Source organism: Ochotona princeps, unplaced genomic scaffold (genome assembly GCF_030435755.1).
Source record: "Ochotona princeps isolate mOchPri1 unplaced genomic scaffold, mOchPri1.hap1 HAP1_SCAFFOLD_3297, whole genome shotgun sequence".
In the NCBI taxonomy this organism is placed as follows: domain Eukaryota; kingdom Metazoa; phylum Chordata; class Mammalia; order Lagomorpha; family Ochotonidae; genus Ochotona; species Ochotona princeps.
The window spans coordinates 1-20,968 of NW_026697720.1; the positions used below are offsets into that span (position 1 = coordinate 1).

The following is a 20,968-nucleotide window of genomic DNA, read 5'->3' on the forward strand; positions in this document are numbered from 1 at the left end:
TGTAGAATCTATTTAACCATAGTCACCTCTGTGTCCCTGGTCATTGGGAACAGCAATGCTCCATTTATTAAAATACAGAGGGGCACACTCAAGCAGGAGCATTTTATGACCTCACTCAGAAGAGAATGACTAAGGTAGGGGACACTGACCTTCCTTCTGCTGCTTTCCCAATGCCAAGGGTCCGTAAGGTAGAAGTATGTGTCCTGAATAACATCGATATCAACACAATGAGACCAGGAGAGTCCCTCACTGCATTTCTGTGTCCAATCAGACACATGAATCCACAGAAAGAGAAAAAATCATCAAAATGCGTTTAAGGGATAACCCATAACTGCCACATGGCACAGAGTTTGGGAAAGAAAAGGGACAGTTAGGGTGGAGAAGATGTCAGAGTAGTTCTTCAGTCCAGAAATACAAGTAGTCAAGAGTGTTGCCATAAAATTCTCTTCTTCACAACTCACAGGGCAACATCTCTGAGGCTGATAATGGGAATGACTGAAACTCATAAAGTTCTCTCCAGAATCCAGCTAGTCACTCTGAGCAGTGACCTCCAGGGATTTGATCCGGAACATTGAACTTACCACATTGTTTATGAAACTTATTGAGGACTCCAGGAAGAAATGATTTGATTAGCATACATCAATGATGCATAATAATGGGCCACACTCTGATGTCTCAATACATCTATACAGCATGTATTGATCAAGTCAGATTAATTAGCACTGACATTGTACACCACTGCTTTACACTTGGGGCCTTTAATCTCTTCTAGCTCTTTATTAAAAACAAACAAAAAAAAAACTGTTAGTATGAACTGCAGTCACCCAGCAGAATGTGATGTGGAGCATTCACAATTATACCTTCCATTTAGCCATTTTGGGACCTGTTGTCCAATCTTGAAAAACACTACCTCTTCTAAATCTTCTCCACAAATTCACAATAATTTTTATAGGTTTTCTTGAAAATAGCCATTATAACTGGCAGGAGGTTACTTTTCACTGTAGTTTTGACTTGCATTACCTGGTGATTTGAAATATTAACAATTTACTCATATTCTTTATTCTATTTGGAGGTTCTTTGGAGAACTGTAATTAATTTCTCAGTTTTTGTTCAAGGTACTTCCGGTTTGCTGTTGAGTCCCTTATATGATCTAGAAAATGATGAACAGAGTTTAAATATCCTCTCCCTGTAATATACCTTAAGAATCAATCTGGAATTCCTGAAGCGGCATCACACAATGTGTTCATGTGGATGTAAAATGTCAGCCATTGGTTCTCACTGATTCAGTACCATAGATTGCCATTTAAACACCAAAAATGTATTAGAAGAAAACTTTATAAAGAGATTGGCATATTTAATGGATATTTATTCTAGTAAATACAAACAATAAAAAATAAAAATGTCACTACTAAGGCGACCTCATTTATTCAAATATTTTTATTAGTATTGTTGATAAACTACTAAGAATGATAAATTGTGTGATCCAGCTAAACAGGGATGAGAGGACTAAAAGAAGATGAAGAGAGGTGATTAAGAACAACCAGAGAGTTTGAATCTACATATCTGGCACTGATTTAGTCAGCTCCTCTCTATTACACAAAAGAGAATACTCTGCACACACAGATGGCTCAATGTGCCTATTCCCTGCAATGCTTCTTTGTGTGCCACAGGTTAGTTACAACATTATTTCCTACCATTATTATCAAAATGCATTAAGGTCTCTGGTGCTTTGCATGCATCTTCCATGAAGAGCAAACACAAAGTCCACAGATAATGAAGCTCAATGTACAGTCTGATTTCTTGAGACAACCTTCAGAATAATGGGCTTCTCAGGCTTGAGGAATCCTTGTGTGGTTAATTTAAGGGGCATCTGCAACAATGAAGTAATCATACAGAGAAGCAGAAAATTAAGCACAATCAATAACAGAATCAAAACAGAAAAGCTACAAGAATAACGATACTGAAAAATGCTAACATCATTCCTGACCATATGGTTAACACATTTAGAAAACTCTCATGAAGTTAATTTGTCTATGTTGAAACGTAAATTACTCTTGAGTGGATAACATATTTCAAGTGTATAAATAATTCTGACCTTATGGAAAATAAATTGCATTTTGCAATGCAAAAGAAAATATGTGCTTTTTATTTCTAACATTCCCTCTTGTTTTCCAACTGTATGTAAGTGTAAATGCAGGAATTCTGAAGTTCTGAAGAGCTTTCATGAATCCTTTTAGCTCCATTATCAGGGATCCAGTCAATTAGTGTGGGAAAGCATGCAATAGGTCTCATCTCAGTAAAGACAAGCTGCAGCAACTCCTCACAGACATGAGCAAGAGCAGTATGAAGATGACTGGAAGCCTGCCAAGGAGGAGGTATCCCATAGCACATGTGGTGATTCCATTTCTTCACACACTTATAAACTTACATACTGAATTTCAGTTGGTGACCAATTCTACTCTCCTAGGTTCCTTTGCAGAAAACATACTGAGGTCAAGGAGATGAATATTAAATGCAACTTAAACTCTAGACATAAGTTTCTTAGGGCCTTCCCTGGTAGGAATCAATGTGCCCATACTCTGTAATGATGCTCTGCCATAGCTCAACACAGGACCAAATCCAGAGAAAGATGGAAAAAGATGAACCCTGAACAGCTCCTGACAACCACTGGAACTGGGATTTTTAGCAGCCATTCCACACAATCACATGGCAGTTCAAACCTCTGTTACTGCATTTTCATGGTATTAACAGTTTGCATTTGAAGATAGAATCAAGAAGGCTATAAACTGAAACATCCTGGGAGAGGAATTAAAAACACCAAATCAAAAGTAATTGTAAAAATGATAATATTCACCTGAGGGTTACGAAAGTATGTACTTCAGAACATCAAAATATAACAATTAATTTGCCTCCTAAGGCATAGGCAAAGTCACAGATTAGTTCTCATCTATATTGATCATCACATTGAAGTTCTGAAACAAACCTGACACATGTGATGCTGATGATCAAATATAATGAGCTATTGATTCTCACTGATTCTGTTCTATAAATTCTCACATTAATGGACATGAAGGCAGAAGATCATTGTTTACTATGAACATAACAAGTGATCATATTTAAATTTGAAATTCCATTTATACACATGCATTGGAGAAATACACAGATCTCTTGGTAATATTGTTTCAAGTAAATTCCAAATCAAAGTCAAATCATTCTTAAAGCATGTTTTTTGCATGCTATCAGTGGGATGCGCCCCCTAAAACACATTATTGAAGATTTATTCAAGGACAAAAGTGACACTCAAGAGTATAGATTTAGGGCAGCATTCAGGGATGTAGGAAAAGCAGAACCAAACCTAATGATGTAATGACAAAATATTCTATTCGAACACAACAGTGTCCAGTTTTTTTAAAAAAAATGCCAGAAAAGCATTCTCATTACATGAAGTACACTAACCTGAGTTTCCTCACAGGGCTTGAAGGAGAAGTTCTGTATTAATCTGACGAGAGTAAGTTTTACATTTATGAGAGCAAACCTCCTGCCCATGCAACTTCGAGGACCAGCTCCAAAGGGAAGGTATGTGTAAGGATTGATTTTGTCCTTGTTTTTCTTATTGAACCTGATTCCACAACAGAAATGAGCACACGTTAGTGATGTGTAGAACCACAAGAATCACTTAGTTGGAGTTATCAATTGGACCTTTGAAATAATTATGGCTTGGCCATTCAAATCTTACTGTTATTGAGCTTTAAGAGTTCTATATTTGAGAGCTGTTCCAGTTAGCAATTACCCTCACCACACAGGACTTTTCTGTCTCGCTGGTGAGATAATGTGAGTGCTATTTAAAAAGACATTTACCTTTGCACTTTAAAATTACATTGAAGGTGGTGATGAGATCACATTTTGGAACACATATGAGAAGTAAGAATGGTGGAAGGGAAAGCGGGTTCCTGCTTCAACTGACAACCATATGGACATATGTTAACTAAGGAAGATGATGCCTCTTAGTATCTAAACTAAACTACCCCTATTTTCTCTCTTCTCCAACCTCCTTCCCACCTGTCTTCCTCCTCATTCTCTTTCACCTTTCTTTCACTACACTCCTTATCCATAGTCTTATTCTCTTTCCAAATTCTCCATCAAATACTCCTTGACATTACTCCCCACCAGCATACTCCTTCTCTCTTGCCATAATTGTTTAAGTGAGATACTGACATGACATTTGATGCTATCATACTTCAATAACATCAGTGATATATATCTCTTCAATCAGGTCATAAATTATTTGAATATAGGGCCTGGCGGTGTGGCCTAGCAGCTAAAGTCCTTGCCTTGAATGCCCCGGGATCCCATATGGGCGCTGGTTCTAGTCCCGGCAGCCATGCTTCCCATCCAGCTCCCTGCTTGTGGCCTGGCAAAGCAGTTGAGGACGGTCCAATGCATTGGGACACTGCACCCGCATTGGAGACCTGAAGGAGGTTCTTGGTTCCCGGCTTCAGATCGGCACGCACCAGCCCGTTGCGGCTCACTTGTGGAGTGAATCATCGGACGGAAGATCTTCCTCTCTGTCTCTCCTCCTCTCTGTATATCTGACTTTGTAATAAAAATAATAAATCTTTAAAAAAATTATTTGAATATAAAGCCATCATTTATTCATACAATTCCTGGATAGTTCATGGTATTGAGAAGATAATGTTTATATTGGGAAAATGACCATGGAATATTGTTCTTTGATTTTAAAATAGAGCTACAGTTTTGTACAATATTCTTAGAGTTCTAGATTTTTTTTTCTTTTTAAAGATTAACCTATCATTTTCATTGGGAAGTCAGATATACATATAGGAGGAGTGACAGAGAGGAAGATCCCCATCTGCTCTTTCACTCCCAAAGTGGCCACGATTGATGTAGCTGAGCCAATTCAAAGACAGGAACCAGAAGTCTCCTCTAAGTCTTCCACATGAGTGCAGGTTCATAACACCCTGGTCCATCCTTGATTGCCTCCCTGGACATTAGCAAGGAGTGAGATAGGAAACAGTGCTTCCAGACACTAACCAGCACTCACATGAAATCCCGGTGTGTGCAAGGCAAAAACTTCAGCTTCTATGCCAATGCACTGGGGCACTATTGGTTGCTTTGCTCACAATATCTTATCAACAGAGGGAGGGCAGTAAATATTTTAGTCACAATAGCATATCATCAGAGCAAAGTAGTGTATGAGAGAGCTGACATAGGTGCTGGGTATTTGTACAAGTATTAGGCCCATGCAGATGCAGTAGAAGTGCCCCATAGACTTGTATTTCTGTATCACATATGGGAATATTTCAAACATTCTCCAGCTTCAACATTGATAACATCCAATGTTCTCATTGTTTGGCCCAAGCACTGACACTTAAAGGTTGGTGACTAAAGTAATCGAAGAGAACCCTATGTACTTATCACCGAACATGAACGAAGCTACAGAAAGTAGAAATCCTGGCCTCAGGAGACAAAGAATTCATGGCTTTGAAAACAAAGGGTTATGTGAACACTAATTTACTTGACTTATAGTTACCACATGAGCATTCTGTGCCATCAGTAGGGACAACATGCCCAGAATAAAATTTCTGTCAACAGAAAGTCCATCTGTATGTAATAAAAATGTCTGCATCCCAAGACTTCTGACTTGCCAGCCAGTGTTCTACAAATTTCTTCATTTTCCTTACCAAAACAACAATGGTAGCTGATCAACCATTTCCAAAGGGTACAATATCCAAAAACCTGACCTATATTACTACTTCCAAGAGTAGCAAACAGCTTTGAGAGCCAGTGACTTCACACTGAAAGAAGGATTCGCTCACTGTTAAGTAAGTTTGTTGGCTGCCAGAAGATAGCAACTAGAACCAGGATCAGGGTACCCAGATTCTCCTGACCTGACTGATTCTTCTGTCCATCCGCAATGGGACTTCTCATTAGCACAGCCTGTGGTTTTACAATTGCTTTACAGGAAGAGGCCACCAGATTCAAGTTGGAAAGCTTTTCTATAAGTACTGTGACATTTCACAGTCAATGTAATTAGCATAGGAAAACTGGAAAGACTTTTTAAAAGACTGTACACCTAAAATAAACTACAGTTAATAAATTACAGCTAAATGCAAATATTGCAAAAACTATATGACTATTTATATGTATATACTTTCTATGTATATCAGTAGAAGACAGCATCCAGGATCCACAATAACACACAATTCACACACTCAAGTCCCTAATAAAAAGTTGCATAGCATTTTCAGAGCCTCAGATGCAACAACGGTTTGGATTCAAGGATGACAATAGTACCCTTTCTCCAGTTATCACTTTGAGCAATTTTGAAAACAATCATTATTTTTCCATAAGAAAAGCTTCTAAAAATAATGGATACAAATGATTCTATTCTCACGCGTTCCTTGTCTTCACACAGATTTACCACATATGCTTGAACTAGATTGTTTCAGCATAAGTTCCCCTTTCCAGGGATCCTGTACCTTTCAGGGCGGAATTCACAAGGCTCTGTCCAGTACTTCGGATTCCGGTGGAGGACATACATCGGAATTGCCACAATTGTCCCTTTGGGAATGAATACCCCATGTATTTCAACATCTTTCTTGCATGTCCTATCGATTCTGCTGCCAACTGGGTATAATCTGAATGATTCATTCACCACCATGTCCAGATATTCCATCTGCATAACAGCATCAGATGTGACAAGTGTCTGGGTAGAAAGAAACACATTTTGACAAAATGAGATTTGAAATTAAAACAGATGTGTCCTCCATCCTGTTCAATGAACAGTGCATTCAGATGTGGAAAGTAGTTGTGAACAAGGAGATTTTGAGGACAAACCCATAACCAGGCCCAGAAAATATGAGCATGGCCTTACAACACTCATGCTGCCTCATGTGTATGAAAGAGATAAACATTGGGCATGGTGTGGTTGCCTAATGGCTAAAGAACTCGCCTTGCATGTGCTGGGGTCCTCTATGGGTGCTGGATCTAAATAGGGCAGCCCCACTTCTCCTTCAGGTCCCTACTTGTGGCCTGGGACAGCAGCTGAGGACAGCCCAAGGCCTTGGGACTCTGCACCCACATGGGAGACCCAAAAGAAGCTCCTGGCTTCAGATTGGCTCATTTCTGGCTGTTGCAGCCATTTGGAGAATCAATCATTAGATTGAAGATCTTCCTCTCTGTCTCTGCTCCTCTCTGTATATCCAATTTTCAATTTAAAAAAATGACAAATCATTTTTAAAAAGACAGATTAGAACACTGTGCTTAAAATAATATGCAAAGTCACAGTCACCTCTCAAAAAGAGGCTACAGCACTGCCAACAAAACGGAATATTAAAAGCAGAGAATCCCTTAATCTGCCTCAGAATTTTCTCCTCAAAAATGCTGGTTAGAAACTGCTTTGACCCCATATAAAATATTGGAAAGGGCCAAGATTGGCATGTAGCAGGTGAAGCCACCACTTGCAATGACACCATCCCTCATGAGGGTCAGGAGGTATCTATTCCATTTTCATCCATCTCACAGATAATGATCTGGAAATGGCAACATAGTACATTCCAGGACTTTCTGTCCTGGTCACCATTAAGGGAGACCATCAGCAACTCTGACTCTTGCCTTCATCCTGATGTCACACTTGGCATTGTGGACATAAAGGAGTGGCAAGAAAATGAAATATCTCCCTATCCCTCCTTCTCTTTTTCCTTTCTCTGCATTTGTCTCTTAAAATAAATGAAGAAAGAAGTGGTTTTTCTAATTGTCCTACTAGGTACCCATTATATATATATATATATATATAATGCATATATATATATATACACATATATATATATATATATATATATATATATATATATATGACAATAAATTCATGTCAAGTGAGGTTCTACAGAGAAAAGAAAACCCTTGCATTCCACATATTATTTCTAGAACAGTCCCTCATGCATAGCTTAAGGCTGTGTTTATCTGGCCATCAAGCAGCCATGCCACGCTAGATTCCAGGCTCCTTCACAATCGACAGCAGACACCCTGGATTATCTCATGTCTTCTTTAACACTGGTGGTGTGAATGGAGGATGAGAATGGCAGGAAACAAAACAGAGTCTGCCACCCTGACCAGCCCTGAACAACCCTGGCCAGCTTCACTCATGCAACAGCTCTACAAGACAAAATCTAGCCAAATGAAGCAGACCTAATGGCCACAGACTTGAGTAACAAAGACTCCTTCTAGGTGCTATTGTGGATTCTTGTAACTGACACGTAGGACAAACACTGATTTACAAAGTTGTTGTAGTTCTGTGAGTAGCACCTTCAGCCCTTTTTCCCCATGAGTTTTTCTCTTTAGATTATTCCTTTACTGGTAAATGAAGTATCTTCATTTCATACTTTGCAAGCAGTCCCCTGAACAGTGCTCTGGAGGCATTTTATCAAGACACTACTCCTGCCCCACAGTGAACCCATCCCAAGTACCACTCATTCACTCACCTTATTGGGAAAAGCTGCATCAACCTCCTGCTGCAGTTTCTGCTGAACATCAGGGTGAGTGGCCAATAAATACATGATGAAAGAAAGAATATTGCTAGTGGTCTCATAGCCAGCAAAAAGAAAACCAATTGACTGGGCTACCAATTCTGTATCAGTCAGAGCTAACAAGAGAAGAAAAACATTTTAAGCAAAATAGGTCATTGTGAATCACCCTAGAGTAGATGAAAAAATCCATATATGAACAGATGTTACTGTACATCAAGTTAAGCTACTGCCTACAGAGACAGCATTGCATTTGACTGCTGAATTCATGTCTAGGTTCCTGATTCCAGTTCAGCATTGAGGTAGTGATTCTGAAAAGGAATAAATATATGGCTACACTACTTGGCTCCTGAGCATGCACAGTAGATTTCCAGGTTCCTGGATTATCCCTGCCCAGCCCCAGCCATGGCAGTCATGTGTGGAATCAACCAGTGATGGAGGAATGCTCACTCTCTGGTTCCCACTTTAATTCTTATTTTGAATAAATAAATACTTAAAGGAACAAAAAGATTTCAAAAGTTTCAAAATTCTTGTAGGAAAAAAACGTAAAGTACCCAGCAGGTTGGCTCAATTGGCTAATGCTTCACCTCCCATTGCCAGCATCACACTGCCAGGACTTATCCCAGCTCTTCTACTTCCCATCTAGCTCCCTGCTTACAGCCTGGGAAAGCAACAGAGTAGGATCAAAGGTAAGGGTTATGCAATGGCAAGGGAGAGTATGAAAAAGCCCCTGACTCTCGGTTTAGGATTGGCTAAACTCTTGCCATTGTGGCCCTTAGAGAGTGAATCAGTGGTTCAAGTCTTTTCTGTCTTTCTTTTACTCTGTAAATCTGAGTAGCATTTCCAATAGACATTTTTAAAAAGAAAAAAAAATAAAGAAGAAATTCAATGTCAACAGATGAATGTTATTCACACAGAGTCAGGAAATAAAATATTTCCTTGAGTTCACTTTATCCCAGCCTATCCCATGCACTGCTATCCTCTCTTTATTACACTATCCTTACCACCAATTCAGTTAGGTGATGTCAGGAGAAAGCTTCCCTGTCACACATGCACAGTGCAACCAGTACACCATTTGGATAATATGCGGTAGCATTGTCCTTAAGGAAAATACATTAAATTCTACTTAAAATATTTGTAAACACTGAGTGTTAAAATAATAAGACTTTACTGTATAAAAACTAAAGGATGTTTCACTTACGTATATGTGAGTTAAATTAAGGGGACAAGAAGGGGCTACAGATAAAATTGTGACATTTAGAATGTAGTCCAATGATGAATTGCACCTAGGAGCTCATGAAAAATTCAGATTTCCAGCAACAATTACACAGGACAACATGGAAATTCTTCAGAATTCTGAAAATAAATCTACCATCTGACATAGCCATTTCTCCCTCTGAGCTTCCCATGCATTCTTGGTTACCTTTGTAGGAATCAACTTCCTTGGAATTCTGGGAGTTAATCAGGAGTTGTAGAAAGTCCACTCGGTGCTGAAAGAGAGGTCAAAGACAAGATAACCCCATATCAGAAGTCCATCAGGAGCTCAGCACTGCGGCTGCTTTCTGAGGAGACCACACTCAAGTCTAGAGGTCTGCCTGGAGTGGCCTGAGTCATCATCTTAATGCTCTATCTCAGAACGATCATATGGTTGAAACCCCAAAACCTGGGGAAAAAAGAACATCCTCATGCAAGTAGCATCAGATTTACCTTTTTGTTATCTTTGAGACGTTCTTCTTTAATCTTTTCAACAAAGGTTTTCAAAAAATCTGTAACATCTCTGGTGTACTTACTGATATTCAATGCTTCACATACTGGGGTAAGGAAAGGAAAGAGTGCTACAGGAGAAAAAAAAAAGAAATGATAATGAAAAGCAAAATTTATGTGACACAATTACAATCTCTGAATCAGGACAGTGAAAGTCCTCAGGGTTCTCAACAAGGAAGCATTCCCTCAGCATTTTCTTTAGTTTTCCAGAACAAACACTGAGCAATTGCACAACCACATACAGAGGCCATTGCTAGAATGGACCATCAATGACCTTTTCTCCATTTTTGCAATGAAAGGGCCCTGGACTGAAACTCACTAGATAGAATGGCACAAGTGACTGCAAATGAAGAACAGGGTACTGAACACATTCCTTAAAATGAACTGTAGACCCATGGTGACGCAACTTAGAAAACAACCTAAGAGAAATCTAATCAGAAGTGCAATAACCAAGAGCAAAAGAAGAGACAGGCACAATGAATATTATAATGCCTCCCCCACAAAAAGAAGTAAAAAAATTTTATCAACTGTGAAGTAAACTGAGGAATGCATTGAGGAAATGGGGGATAAAGAATTTTAAAATTGACATTCCTTTGCTGAGATGGTGAGGGAATGGGGATGGGAGTCTGAGGATATGGGCTTGGTAGGGGGAGGAGGATATATCACCAGTGGGGCACATGAAGGCCTTAGAGTTCACATCTAAGCAGGCAAGCAAACCAGGAGAATTCCTCATGTTCTTGGTGCCAGGTGAGGTGAGGATAGGGGCAGGCAGAGCCACAGGGCAAAATGCTTTTCTGATGAGCTGGCTGAACAGGCATGGAATACTTCATTAAGCATGAATTATGGGTGGATAAAGCGGTAAAGCAATAGGCTAGCACATGTACCAGGAGCTTGGGACTTTGGTGGGCAGGTAGAGCTCTGGACCAGCACACCACTCACTACGCTTGCAAAGGTTGAGCTGCAGAACACAGGCACTGATGGGCAAAATGATTGTGGATTCATTAGGGAAAGGGGTAAAGGGATTTGGGGAAGGCAGGACCACTCAGGGAGTTTGTTGCAGTAAGAAATGATTCCTGAGGAACTCCCAGCAACAAGGCCATTGTACTTGAGAGCTGACCATATGGAGGGAGAGGCTAGGTCTGGGTCTGACTGATGGACTGCAAAATGGCAGAACTGAGCTGGGCTTGTTAGCATGAAACACTGCTGACCACCACATGCCAGCTCACACAAAAGCTAGGGCTAGGGTCTTTCCTGGCAGGATTAGATCACAGTATCTGACAGTCAGTGCCATTATAGGGGAAGGGTAACATTAGGCTGGCCCGTGAAACCAGCACAATAGAGAAGCAGGTCCAGGGGTCGATTCTGTGGGCGATATGTGGGCCTAATCCTGTGGGATCACAAGTACTGCTGGCTAGCGGAAGATTGGGGATAGTGCTGGGCTGAGCTAGGCATGACCATGAAACCTGCCGGCACTCATGGATAGTGGGGGTAGGAACAGGCACAGCAGGTTCCAGTTGCAGCACCTGTATATGCACCACAAAACAGGGTATGGGGCAGACCAGGCCAAAACATTAACCAGCTCATGAAAAGGCTGGGATGAAAGGGCAAGCTATGCCAGGTATGCATCTATACCACCTGACATGTGCGGGATCTAGGTCTGGAATTGCACAAGGTGAGGAACTTTGGAAACTCCCCTGGTGGGCCATAGTTCTCGCTAGTGAACACATGTCTCAGGTCTGGATAATGGGCATGCTTTGCATGGTAGCTCCACCCAATGACAAGTGTGGAATGGTTTTGAAAGGCTGTGGAACAGGCAGGGCCAGGCAAACCTTAACGAAATGACAAGTGCAAAAACTATGCAGTAGTTTGGGTCATGCCAAGCTTGGCTATCATACCTACCAGTTTACATGAAGCAGAGATGGGAACAGACTAAGTAAGGCCTGGATGCAGCACTGCCTACAAAAGTTGTGAGTAGGGCCAGCCAAGTCAGGCTAGGCTACGGCATCTGAAGGCAAAGCGCAAGACAGGGGAGGGGATATACCAAGCTGGACCAGAGCAAAGAGTGCCATGCACATCATCTGTGCCTGGGAACAATCCTGGTTGCAGAGTTAAGGGGATGCCCAGGCTGAATAATGTCATATCTGGTGAGTGTAAGGTTAGAGTGGGGGCTGTAATCTGGTCTGGACATGGCTGCAATGTACCTAGGCAAGGGTGTGGACTACATATGGTGTGTGACAGAATATATTGCAATTCAGAACCCACTGGTGCTCATGAGAACCAGGGTGGATAAAGGACAGCCATGCGTGAGCCATGCCTGGGTGTGGACCAGGCTTTGGTGGGCTAAGCACCCAACAATGTGTGAGGTCAGGTCAGGAAAGGCCATTGTTCCTGTTAGGATAGGGCATATTTTAAGTTGGCTGGGCATGGACCCACCTGTATGTGAGAGACCTGGCACTGAACAATATCTGAGGGAGGAGCTTAGGGAACTCCTCTGGTGGTACACAGTCCCTGCAGGTAAACACAAGATTCAATGCAGGAAGCAGCCAAGACCAGGCCAGTTTATGGCTCAGGTCTGGGGCAAGCTAGGATGGGCCAATTCATATGACCCTCTGGCGAATCTGAGCACAACAATGCAGTGTGGGTTGGACAAGTTGGACCACAATACCAACCAGTTCAGATTATGGCCAGGACGGGAGGAGGAAAGCAAGGCTGAGCCATGGTAGAACACCAACTGGCAAATGCCGATGTGAGGGGCTCATGCTAGACTGTAAAACATTTAAAGCAATAAAGAACAGCACACAGTGATCAAAGAATCCAAACAGCAAGAAGAGATCAACTGACAGGTTTATTAGGATTTTTTTTTATCTCTAAATTTACTTGTTTTTTCTCTTGCTTTTCTTTGCTACTCTGGGTAAAACAGTGCTTTGTTCAACTTCTTTTAAAAAATAGCTTTTTCCTGAGAACCAGGACTGGAGGCAGACCTGACTAGACAGGTGCTGATACCCACTGGCAAGAGTGTGGGGTGGAGGGTGGAGTCAGCTGAGATGAGTTAGGCTGCAATGGCCAATTATGTGTACAAGAGCTGAAGGGAAGGTAAGACAGACTGGACCAATCCATTGCACATGCTGGCAGACACAGAAACTAGGACTCGGGTCCAGCTCAGTGGAAGTTTTTGGAGGTCACTCTGAGTGGACTGTAGTTCCCAATGGTGTACATGAGGGCCAACTATGTGGAGGACAGGGTTGGGGTGGGCAACAGCACCCATTCTTTTGTGTAAGAAATGGGACTGGAGAAAATCAAGCTGGTGGAATAAGGTTATGACACATTTAAATAGACAAATATTAGCCAGGGTCAAGCAGAGAGGACACCTACCAGGAAATATGAGAGTACAGACTAACATCAGAGGGGCATTTGGAGACTGATAGACATAGTAAAGCAGTGAATACAATGGTGTGGTGCTACAATGACTGAATACACCAGTAGCATTCAGCAAGTGGTGATCTGAACTGCACCAGGAGCCAGAAATCCACCAGAAACCAAGTGAGAAGTGGGACTCCTTGAGAACTCAGGAGGTGAACCCAGTCAAAGCATTGCCCAACCTGCTGGTTTGTTTGAGTTGACCAGGAGCAGAGACGGAGCAGCAAATTTCAAATAGGTGGTGCGGGAACAGGGTGGATTTTATAAACTAAGTCCACTAAAGCCAAATCGAGTGCCCTCTTGTTAGGGAGGTAATGGCTATGGGACAGAACTGTGCATGAACTAAGTTGTAAGTGAACACATTTGTGGCTCAATGAACTGCAACAATGTGGCATCCTTCAAGTTTCACACAAAATGGGTCCAGGTGGCCCCCAGACCTAATGGCCAGCAGATGAAGAACGCCACAAGTTTCACATGAGCTGTCATTTGGTACAGTGTGGCAAAAGCTTTGCCACTGTAGGGACAAGAGTGAGCTGCACATATGCTATCATCTTGGGAATTACGTGAACTGAAACTGGGAGAAGCATTCAACAGACAATGGTGCAAGAATAGTGCAGGGTTACAGGAAAGAGAGTGGTGAGCCAGGAGCTGAGATACGCAGACCATGGTAGAAGTCTAACATAAGAGCACAGATATGAGACTAGCTGAAGAAAGTTGTAAAAGTGACTGCAAACGAACAACCATGTACCAACCAGAATAAGTAAAATTGAGTTGCAGACCTGTGGGTGACAGAGCTTGGAAATCTGCCCCATAGAGATGAATCTGATAATCAGAAGTAAAATGACCAAAACAAAAGATGACTCAAAAGCACAATTTATATTACTGAAGAATCCCCTGCAGAGGAGCAAAAATCTTTGCCAACCTCAGGAATCATTGAGGAAGACATACAGAAAATGGGGGATACCGGATTCAAAACACTTGTTATAAAGCTTCTTATCAACAACAACAAGCACTTAAAGAAGGAGTTCAAGGAGTTTAAGGAATATGTTACACAGGAAATAGCAGGAATGGATCAAATGTAAGCTGATATATCAGAAATTCAGAATAGAGTGGAGCAAATTAAAAGTCTAGTAGAGAATCTCCAAAATGGAATGAAGGAAGCAGAAGAAAGAATTTCAGAATTTGAACATATTTCCTTTCAGCAAGGGGAAGCAAACAAAAAGCTGCAAGCAGACCTGGGTCAAGCAGAAAAATGTATTAAAAAACTGAGAAACACTATTAAAAGGACAAATATAATTGTTATGAGAGTCCCAGAAGGTACAGAAAGAGAAGCTGGGTTTAAAAAACATATTTAAAGATATAATAAAACAAATCCTGCATAATCTGCAGAAAGAATTGGGAAACAACATTCTGGAGGGGCACAGAACTCCCAACAGGGTTGAATCAAAGCAATCTTTACCATGACACATGGAAATCAAGCTCTCTTCAATCAAACATAAGGAAAGGTTCCTTAAATATGCTAGTGAAAATAACCAATTGACATATAGAGGAATGGCAATTAAATTGACAGCTAATCTCTCACAGGAAACTCTACATGTCAGAAGAGAATGTTGCAACATATTACAGATTCTAAAAGCTAAGAATTGTCAGCCCAGGATAATGTTCACAGCAAAGTTGTCCTTTGTCTTTGAAAAGAAATAACAATTCTTCCACAATAAATAAAAGTTAAACGGATATGCCTCTTCCAAACCTGCCCTACAAGGGATAGTTACAGATGTTCTCTTGACAGAAAAAAAAGGAATAGCCCCACCAAAATGAAAGACAAATGTGAAGAACATTACAGTAAAAAGCAACAATAGGCTAAATCAATGAAGAACCCATTGCTAAAATGACAGGACTACATTGCCACCTATTTATATTCACCCTCAATGTAAATGGCTTAAACTCATCAATCAAATGTCATAGGAAGTAGACTGGATTAAAAAGACAAAACCCATCTATTTGTTACCTACAGGAGATACATCTCACCAGCAAAAATCAGTGGAAACTAGATCTCATGGATTTAGATGTTTTAGTTACATTTCTTCAAAACACGTTTTATTTTTCTCATTAATCTTTACTGAGTCAGGTCATACAGTAGCATCATTTTATTCATAACGGTTTTTATTTCCTTTTTTTATTTCTTCAGCAGCACATTAGTCATGCAGTAGCATGCTACTTAACTTCATGGTGTTTTTAATTTCTTCTTTTCTTTCTGTTGTTGATTTTATTTTGTGGCCCTTCACTTTGGGGGATTTACACTGTGTAGTGGAGAATAACATGTTCAGATGTGAGGATACAGTGCAGTATGCAAGTCTGCTCTGGATCGAGAATGCACGTCCAGTGAAACTGTTGAAAATTTGACTTAACAATGGGATGCTGTCCATGCCCACAATGATGGATTTGTGACACTCTATTTTGAACTATGCTGTTGCAGCACTATGGGATAACTCACTGCGTGGAGTGGGGTTAGAGAACGGGATAGTGGAAATCCCAGGGCTGATGGAACTCTTTCATAAAATGATGATAATAATAATAATAAAGCATATAAATAATTAAATAAACCTAAAAAATAAAGCGGGCTCGAGATGGATCTGACCTAGTAATTGCAATTATCAGTGTGAACATAGGATGATATGGGAGAAAGAACAATCTGTACCCATAAGAGTGGGTGCACACAGAAGAGTTGGGTCTGATACCACAGGGGACAAGAGTGCTTCCAGGATCCCAGAGCAAAACTGCTAGACTCATAACTCCAAACATAGAGAGAGTGGCAGTATCAGCAGTCTGTCAATGGAGTGCATGTGTCCCAATTAGGCCTCCTCAGTGGCTTTGACAGAGCAGTGGACAGCACATCCAGAAGCACATGGAGGATATGCCAGGCCATTGGAGCCTACAGAGGACACCTAGTACCATAGCAAAGAGGTCAAAACAAACTGGCCAACTACCCCAATAAAGCATGACAGCACATATCAGAGCCAACTTAGAGGTGGACTGTGCCAACCAATGAACCTTGGAAAGATATCCTCATCCTTGCATCTGTGAGATCAATGTTGAAACCTCTTGAGCAAAACCCTTAAGGCATGCTCCAATTCAAGGACTTTGCAATGACATCGGGTGCCATGACCCATTCCTCGGTACTGAGGTGTTTTGGAGGCCGGGTGTGGCTTCTCCATTTACTCTGTCGTTCCCCATATACAGGAAGAAGGAGAGGAAAATGTAGACACGATGGTTTCATCCATTTCCCCCTGATCCTACACCTTTTCTACTTCAATTGACTTATAAACATCACCAAAAAACTTTCAAAAAAATAAAAATAAAAACTGCTCATTCTCGTTGCAATGTGTAGTTTTTTTAGTTTCAATTCATTTTGATGTGATTTTTTATCATTTCCTGCTTCCTGTTCACTTTTTCTGTTTTAATAATCCTTGAGATGCATTATCAGGGACTAAGATGGCCTACTGCGGAGAGCTGGTATAAGGTGGAGTAGAGAGAGAGGGGGATCAATCCAGCAAAGAAACAAAGCAGGAGACACAGAATTGCAGGGAGAGGAAAGGGAAGGTCACTGGAGTTCACTGAAGTAAGAAGATCTACACAGCATGGAGGAACAGCCATAAAACGACAGAAAGGAAAGACAGCACACTGCATGAAACTTGGTGAGTCATGGTCCCAGGCAGGGGGAAGGCAGCGGAGTCTCAGCTGACTCAGGGAAGACAAAGGAAGCTAAAAAAAAAAAAAAAAAAAAAAAAAGTACCCACACCTGCAGGGTCACAGGCCACTGGAGTGCTGGAGACCCTAAAGGTAGCTACAGGACTGAAAATAGGGGTCATCAACCCGTGCTGAGGTAGAGGACAAGCAGGGTGTGTTTTTCAGCAACGCGCCTCCCAACAGGTCAGCAGCTTTGAGAGAGTGCAGAGGGGATTAGAGCTGCGCTCTGGGGCTAGGTCGCACGAATCCCCGAATCAGCTCCAAATTGTGGACTAGCTGCTAGAGACTCCAGTGGAATCTCCTGCTGTGCTCAGCCAGAGCCCCAGAGGCTGGGCAACACTCGGCAGAGCCTCCCAACCTGGACAGTAGGACAGGCTAGCAGGGGCACGGCTACGTGCCTTCCACAGCTCCGCTCCTTTGAGAGAGTGCAACAGGGAAAGAAGCCTCGCATGGGAGTAAGGCAGAGTTGTGAACTGGGCACAGCAAATAACTGAAGACTCAGGCGGATTAGCCTGCTTTGTTCAGCTCAAACCCCAGAGGCGGGACTTTGCTCAAAAATCTGCCAACCCCAGCGGGCAGCACTTTTGACAGAAAGCTCCGGGGAGAGGAGCAGGGCACTGGGGTTGGATCCACAGAGCTTTCCTAGCAAGCTCAGGGTTTGTGGATACCTAGCGGTGGGCAGCTAGAGGCTGGGGCAGAACACCCTGCTGTGCTCAATCCAAGCTCCAGAGGAGGAACACTGCTCAGCAGAGTCTGCTAACGTGGACTAGCAGAGACACAATAGTGTGTTTCCCAGCAGCTACGGGCGGCTAGAGGCTGGGGCAGAACCTCCTGCTGTGCTGGATCCAAGCTCCGGAGGCTACTCAGCAGAGTCTGCCTACGTGGTCAAGCGGGGACACAATATTGTGTCTCCCAGAAGCACAGCGTCTTTGAGTGGGAGTTGCAGGGGAAGGGGCCTGGCACCAGGGCTGGGCCGCAGAGCCTCCTGACCCAGCTCGGGGCTGTGAACTACAGACTCCAAGCAACAAGCAGTTGGAGAATCAGGCAGAATCCTCTATTGTGCTCAGCTAGAGCCCCTGAGGCAGTGGTGACACCCAACAGATCTGCTGATCAGGGAAGAAGCACAGGCAAGCAGGGCCATAGCAGTGTGCTTCCCAACAGGGGAGCACGTTTGTGAGGGCATAGTAGGGTATGGAACCACAAGCTCTATATCTGCCCAAAGCAAAGATAAGAAGCCCGAGGTTGCAAAGTCTCTCATCTATACCCTATCCCCACTGGCATACGCAAGACAACACCTAGCCAACTAGCTGCAATGGAACTAGATTGCAGAGATATAAACCCAGGCGCAAATGAAACAAGCCAACACCCACCCCACCATCACCTGCTGTCAACAATAGAGTAAGAAGAATTACGCTTATGCCAACGTTCCATGCAGCAGCAGCTGCATCACACCTCCTATAGGCTACAGCACTGAGGGCAGCAGCTGTGGACAAGCAAGTCAGAGATTAAAATTCCAAAACGACAAGAAATAACAAAACAATGAGAAGTATCAGAAAAGTAATGACTCAGAAGAAAGACCAAGCACTCTCTCCCCCCAAAAAAAGACTAATCTCAATATCAGAGATGCAAGATGAAGACAAAGAGGAATTACCAAATAAGGAATTTAAGAAATTAGTGATAAAATTCATCAGACAGCGAGAAGCTCTGGGAAGAGTCCAAGGAATTAAAAAACCATGTCTCTGCAAAAACAACTCAAATCAAAAAGGGAATCCTCGATCTAGAGCAGAAAATTGAGAGCCTAACCAACAGAATGAATACAGCAGAGGACAGAATATCAGAATTGGAAGACAATCAGAATGAAAGGCAGCAGCTCATCAAACAGTTGGAGACAAATCTGGAGAAAGCCAATAGGTCCATACAGGAAATGAAAGACAACCTCAAAAAAATCAAATGTAAGAATAATAGGCCTTCCCGAAGGAGTGGAGAAAGAGATAGGCTTACAACGGGTGCTCAATGAGATAATACAGGAGAACTTTCAGAACACTGGAAATATAAATCCAGCACAAATCCAGGAAGGATAGAGAACCCCCAACAGATTCAACCCAAAGAGAGCCTCACCCAGACATGTAGTCCTCAAGCTCCCTTCATGCGAATACAAGGAAACTATTCTAAGACAAGTAAGAAGAAAGGATAAGATTACTTTCAGAGGAAGGCAAATCAGAATCACAGCCGATCTATCAGAAGAAACACTCCAAGCAAGGAGAGATTGGGATAAAACATTTCAAATATTGAAACAAAACAACTGCCAACCGAGAATAACATACCTAGCAAAGCTCTCATTTGTATTTGTAAATGAAATTAAATCCTTCAACAGTAAAGAGAAACTCGAAGAATACATCAGCACGAAACCAGCTCTAGAAAAACTCCTCAGGAGGATGCTAAACCCAGAAAGAAAAACTAAAAACCAAAATCAAAGATGGCAAATGGGAAGACCTCCCCACTAAAATCCATACAAGGAAAGTCAACCAATCAGAGATTTTAATAGATGCAAATACACACTTGCACGTTTACACGCACATATGGCAGCTCAAAATCACAACCTCTCAATATTATCCCTAAACACAAATGGCCTAAACTCATCAATCAAAAGACACAGATTAACAGAATGGATCATCAAACAGAATGCAAACATATGATGCCTGCAAGAGACACATCTAACCAAAAAAAGATGTGAAGAAACTGAAAGTGAAGGGGTGGAAAAGATATATCACACCAATAGACAAGAAAAAAAGGCTGGAGTAGCTGTCCCAATGTCAGATGATATAGTCTTTAATCTGACAAACCTCAAAAAGGACAGGGAAGAATATTATATATTGGTTAAGGGATCGATCCATCAGGAAGTAATTACTAACGTGAACATATATGTACCAAATTCCAAGTGCCTAACTAAGTGAAGCAATTGCTTAAGGACTTAAGGGGAGACATACATATGCAAACAATAATTGTGGGTGATGTTAACACCCCATTAACAACAATAGATAGATCAACAAAACAAAAAGGAAGCAACCCTCCCAAATAATTCTACGAAGCCAACATTACCTTAATCCCCAAACCAGACAGAGAACCAACAGAGAAGGAAAACTACAGACCTATCTCTCTGATGAACATCAATCCTAAAATACTCAACAAAATCCTAGCCAAGAGAATTCAAAAGATCATCAGACAGATCATTCATCCAGATCAAGTAGGATTCATCCCTGGAATGCAGGGATGGTTCAACATCCGGAAATCCATAAATGTGATACACCACATCCAAAAACTAAAAAATAAGAACCACATGATAGTATCAATAGACAAAGAAAAATCCAACACCATTTCATGCTAAAGACCCTAACCAAGGTAGGCATAGATGGAAAAACTCACAACATAATCAAAGCAATATATGAAAAACCCAATGACAGCATCATACTGAATGGAGAAAAACTGAACCCTTCCCA

At 41.6% G+C, this 20,968-nt stretch overlaps 1 protein-coding gene across 1 annotated transcript in view; it reads right to left on the minus strand.

Annotated features, from left to right (window-relative positions):
* Positions 1–1,780: 1,780 nt before the first annotated feature.
* LOC101519834 (cytochrome P450 3A6-like) overlaps positions 1,781–20,968 on the minus strand; it is a 32,869-nt gene continuing 13,681 nt past the window's right edge. Inside the window, exons 6-11 of the mRNA XM_058659672.1 lie at positions 10,251–10,378; positions 9,967–10,033; positions 8,502–8,662; positions 6,501–6,727; positions 3,457–3,619; positions 1,781–1,870 (exon numbers count right to left, since the gene is read on the minus strand). Of these exons, the coding sequence (XP_058515655.1) occupies positions 1,781–1,870; positions 3,457–3,619; positions 6,501–6,727; positions 8,502–8,662; positions 9,967–10,033; positions 10,251–10,378 (836 nt within the window). The remainder of the gene's footprint in view (positions 1,871–3,456; positions 3,620–6,500; positions 6,728–8,501; positions 8,663–9,966; positions 10,034–10,250; positions 10,379–20,968) is intronic.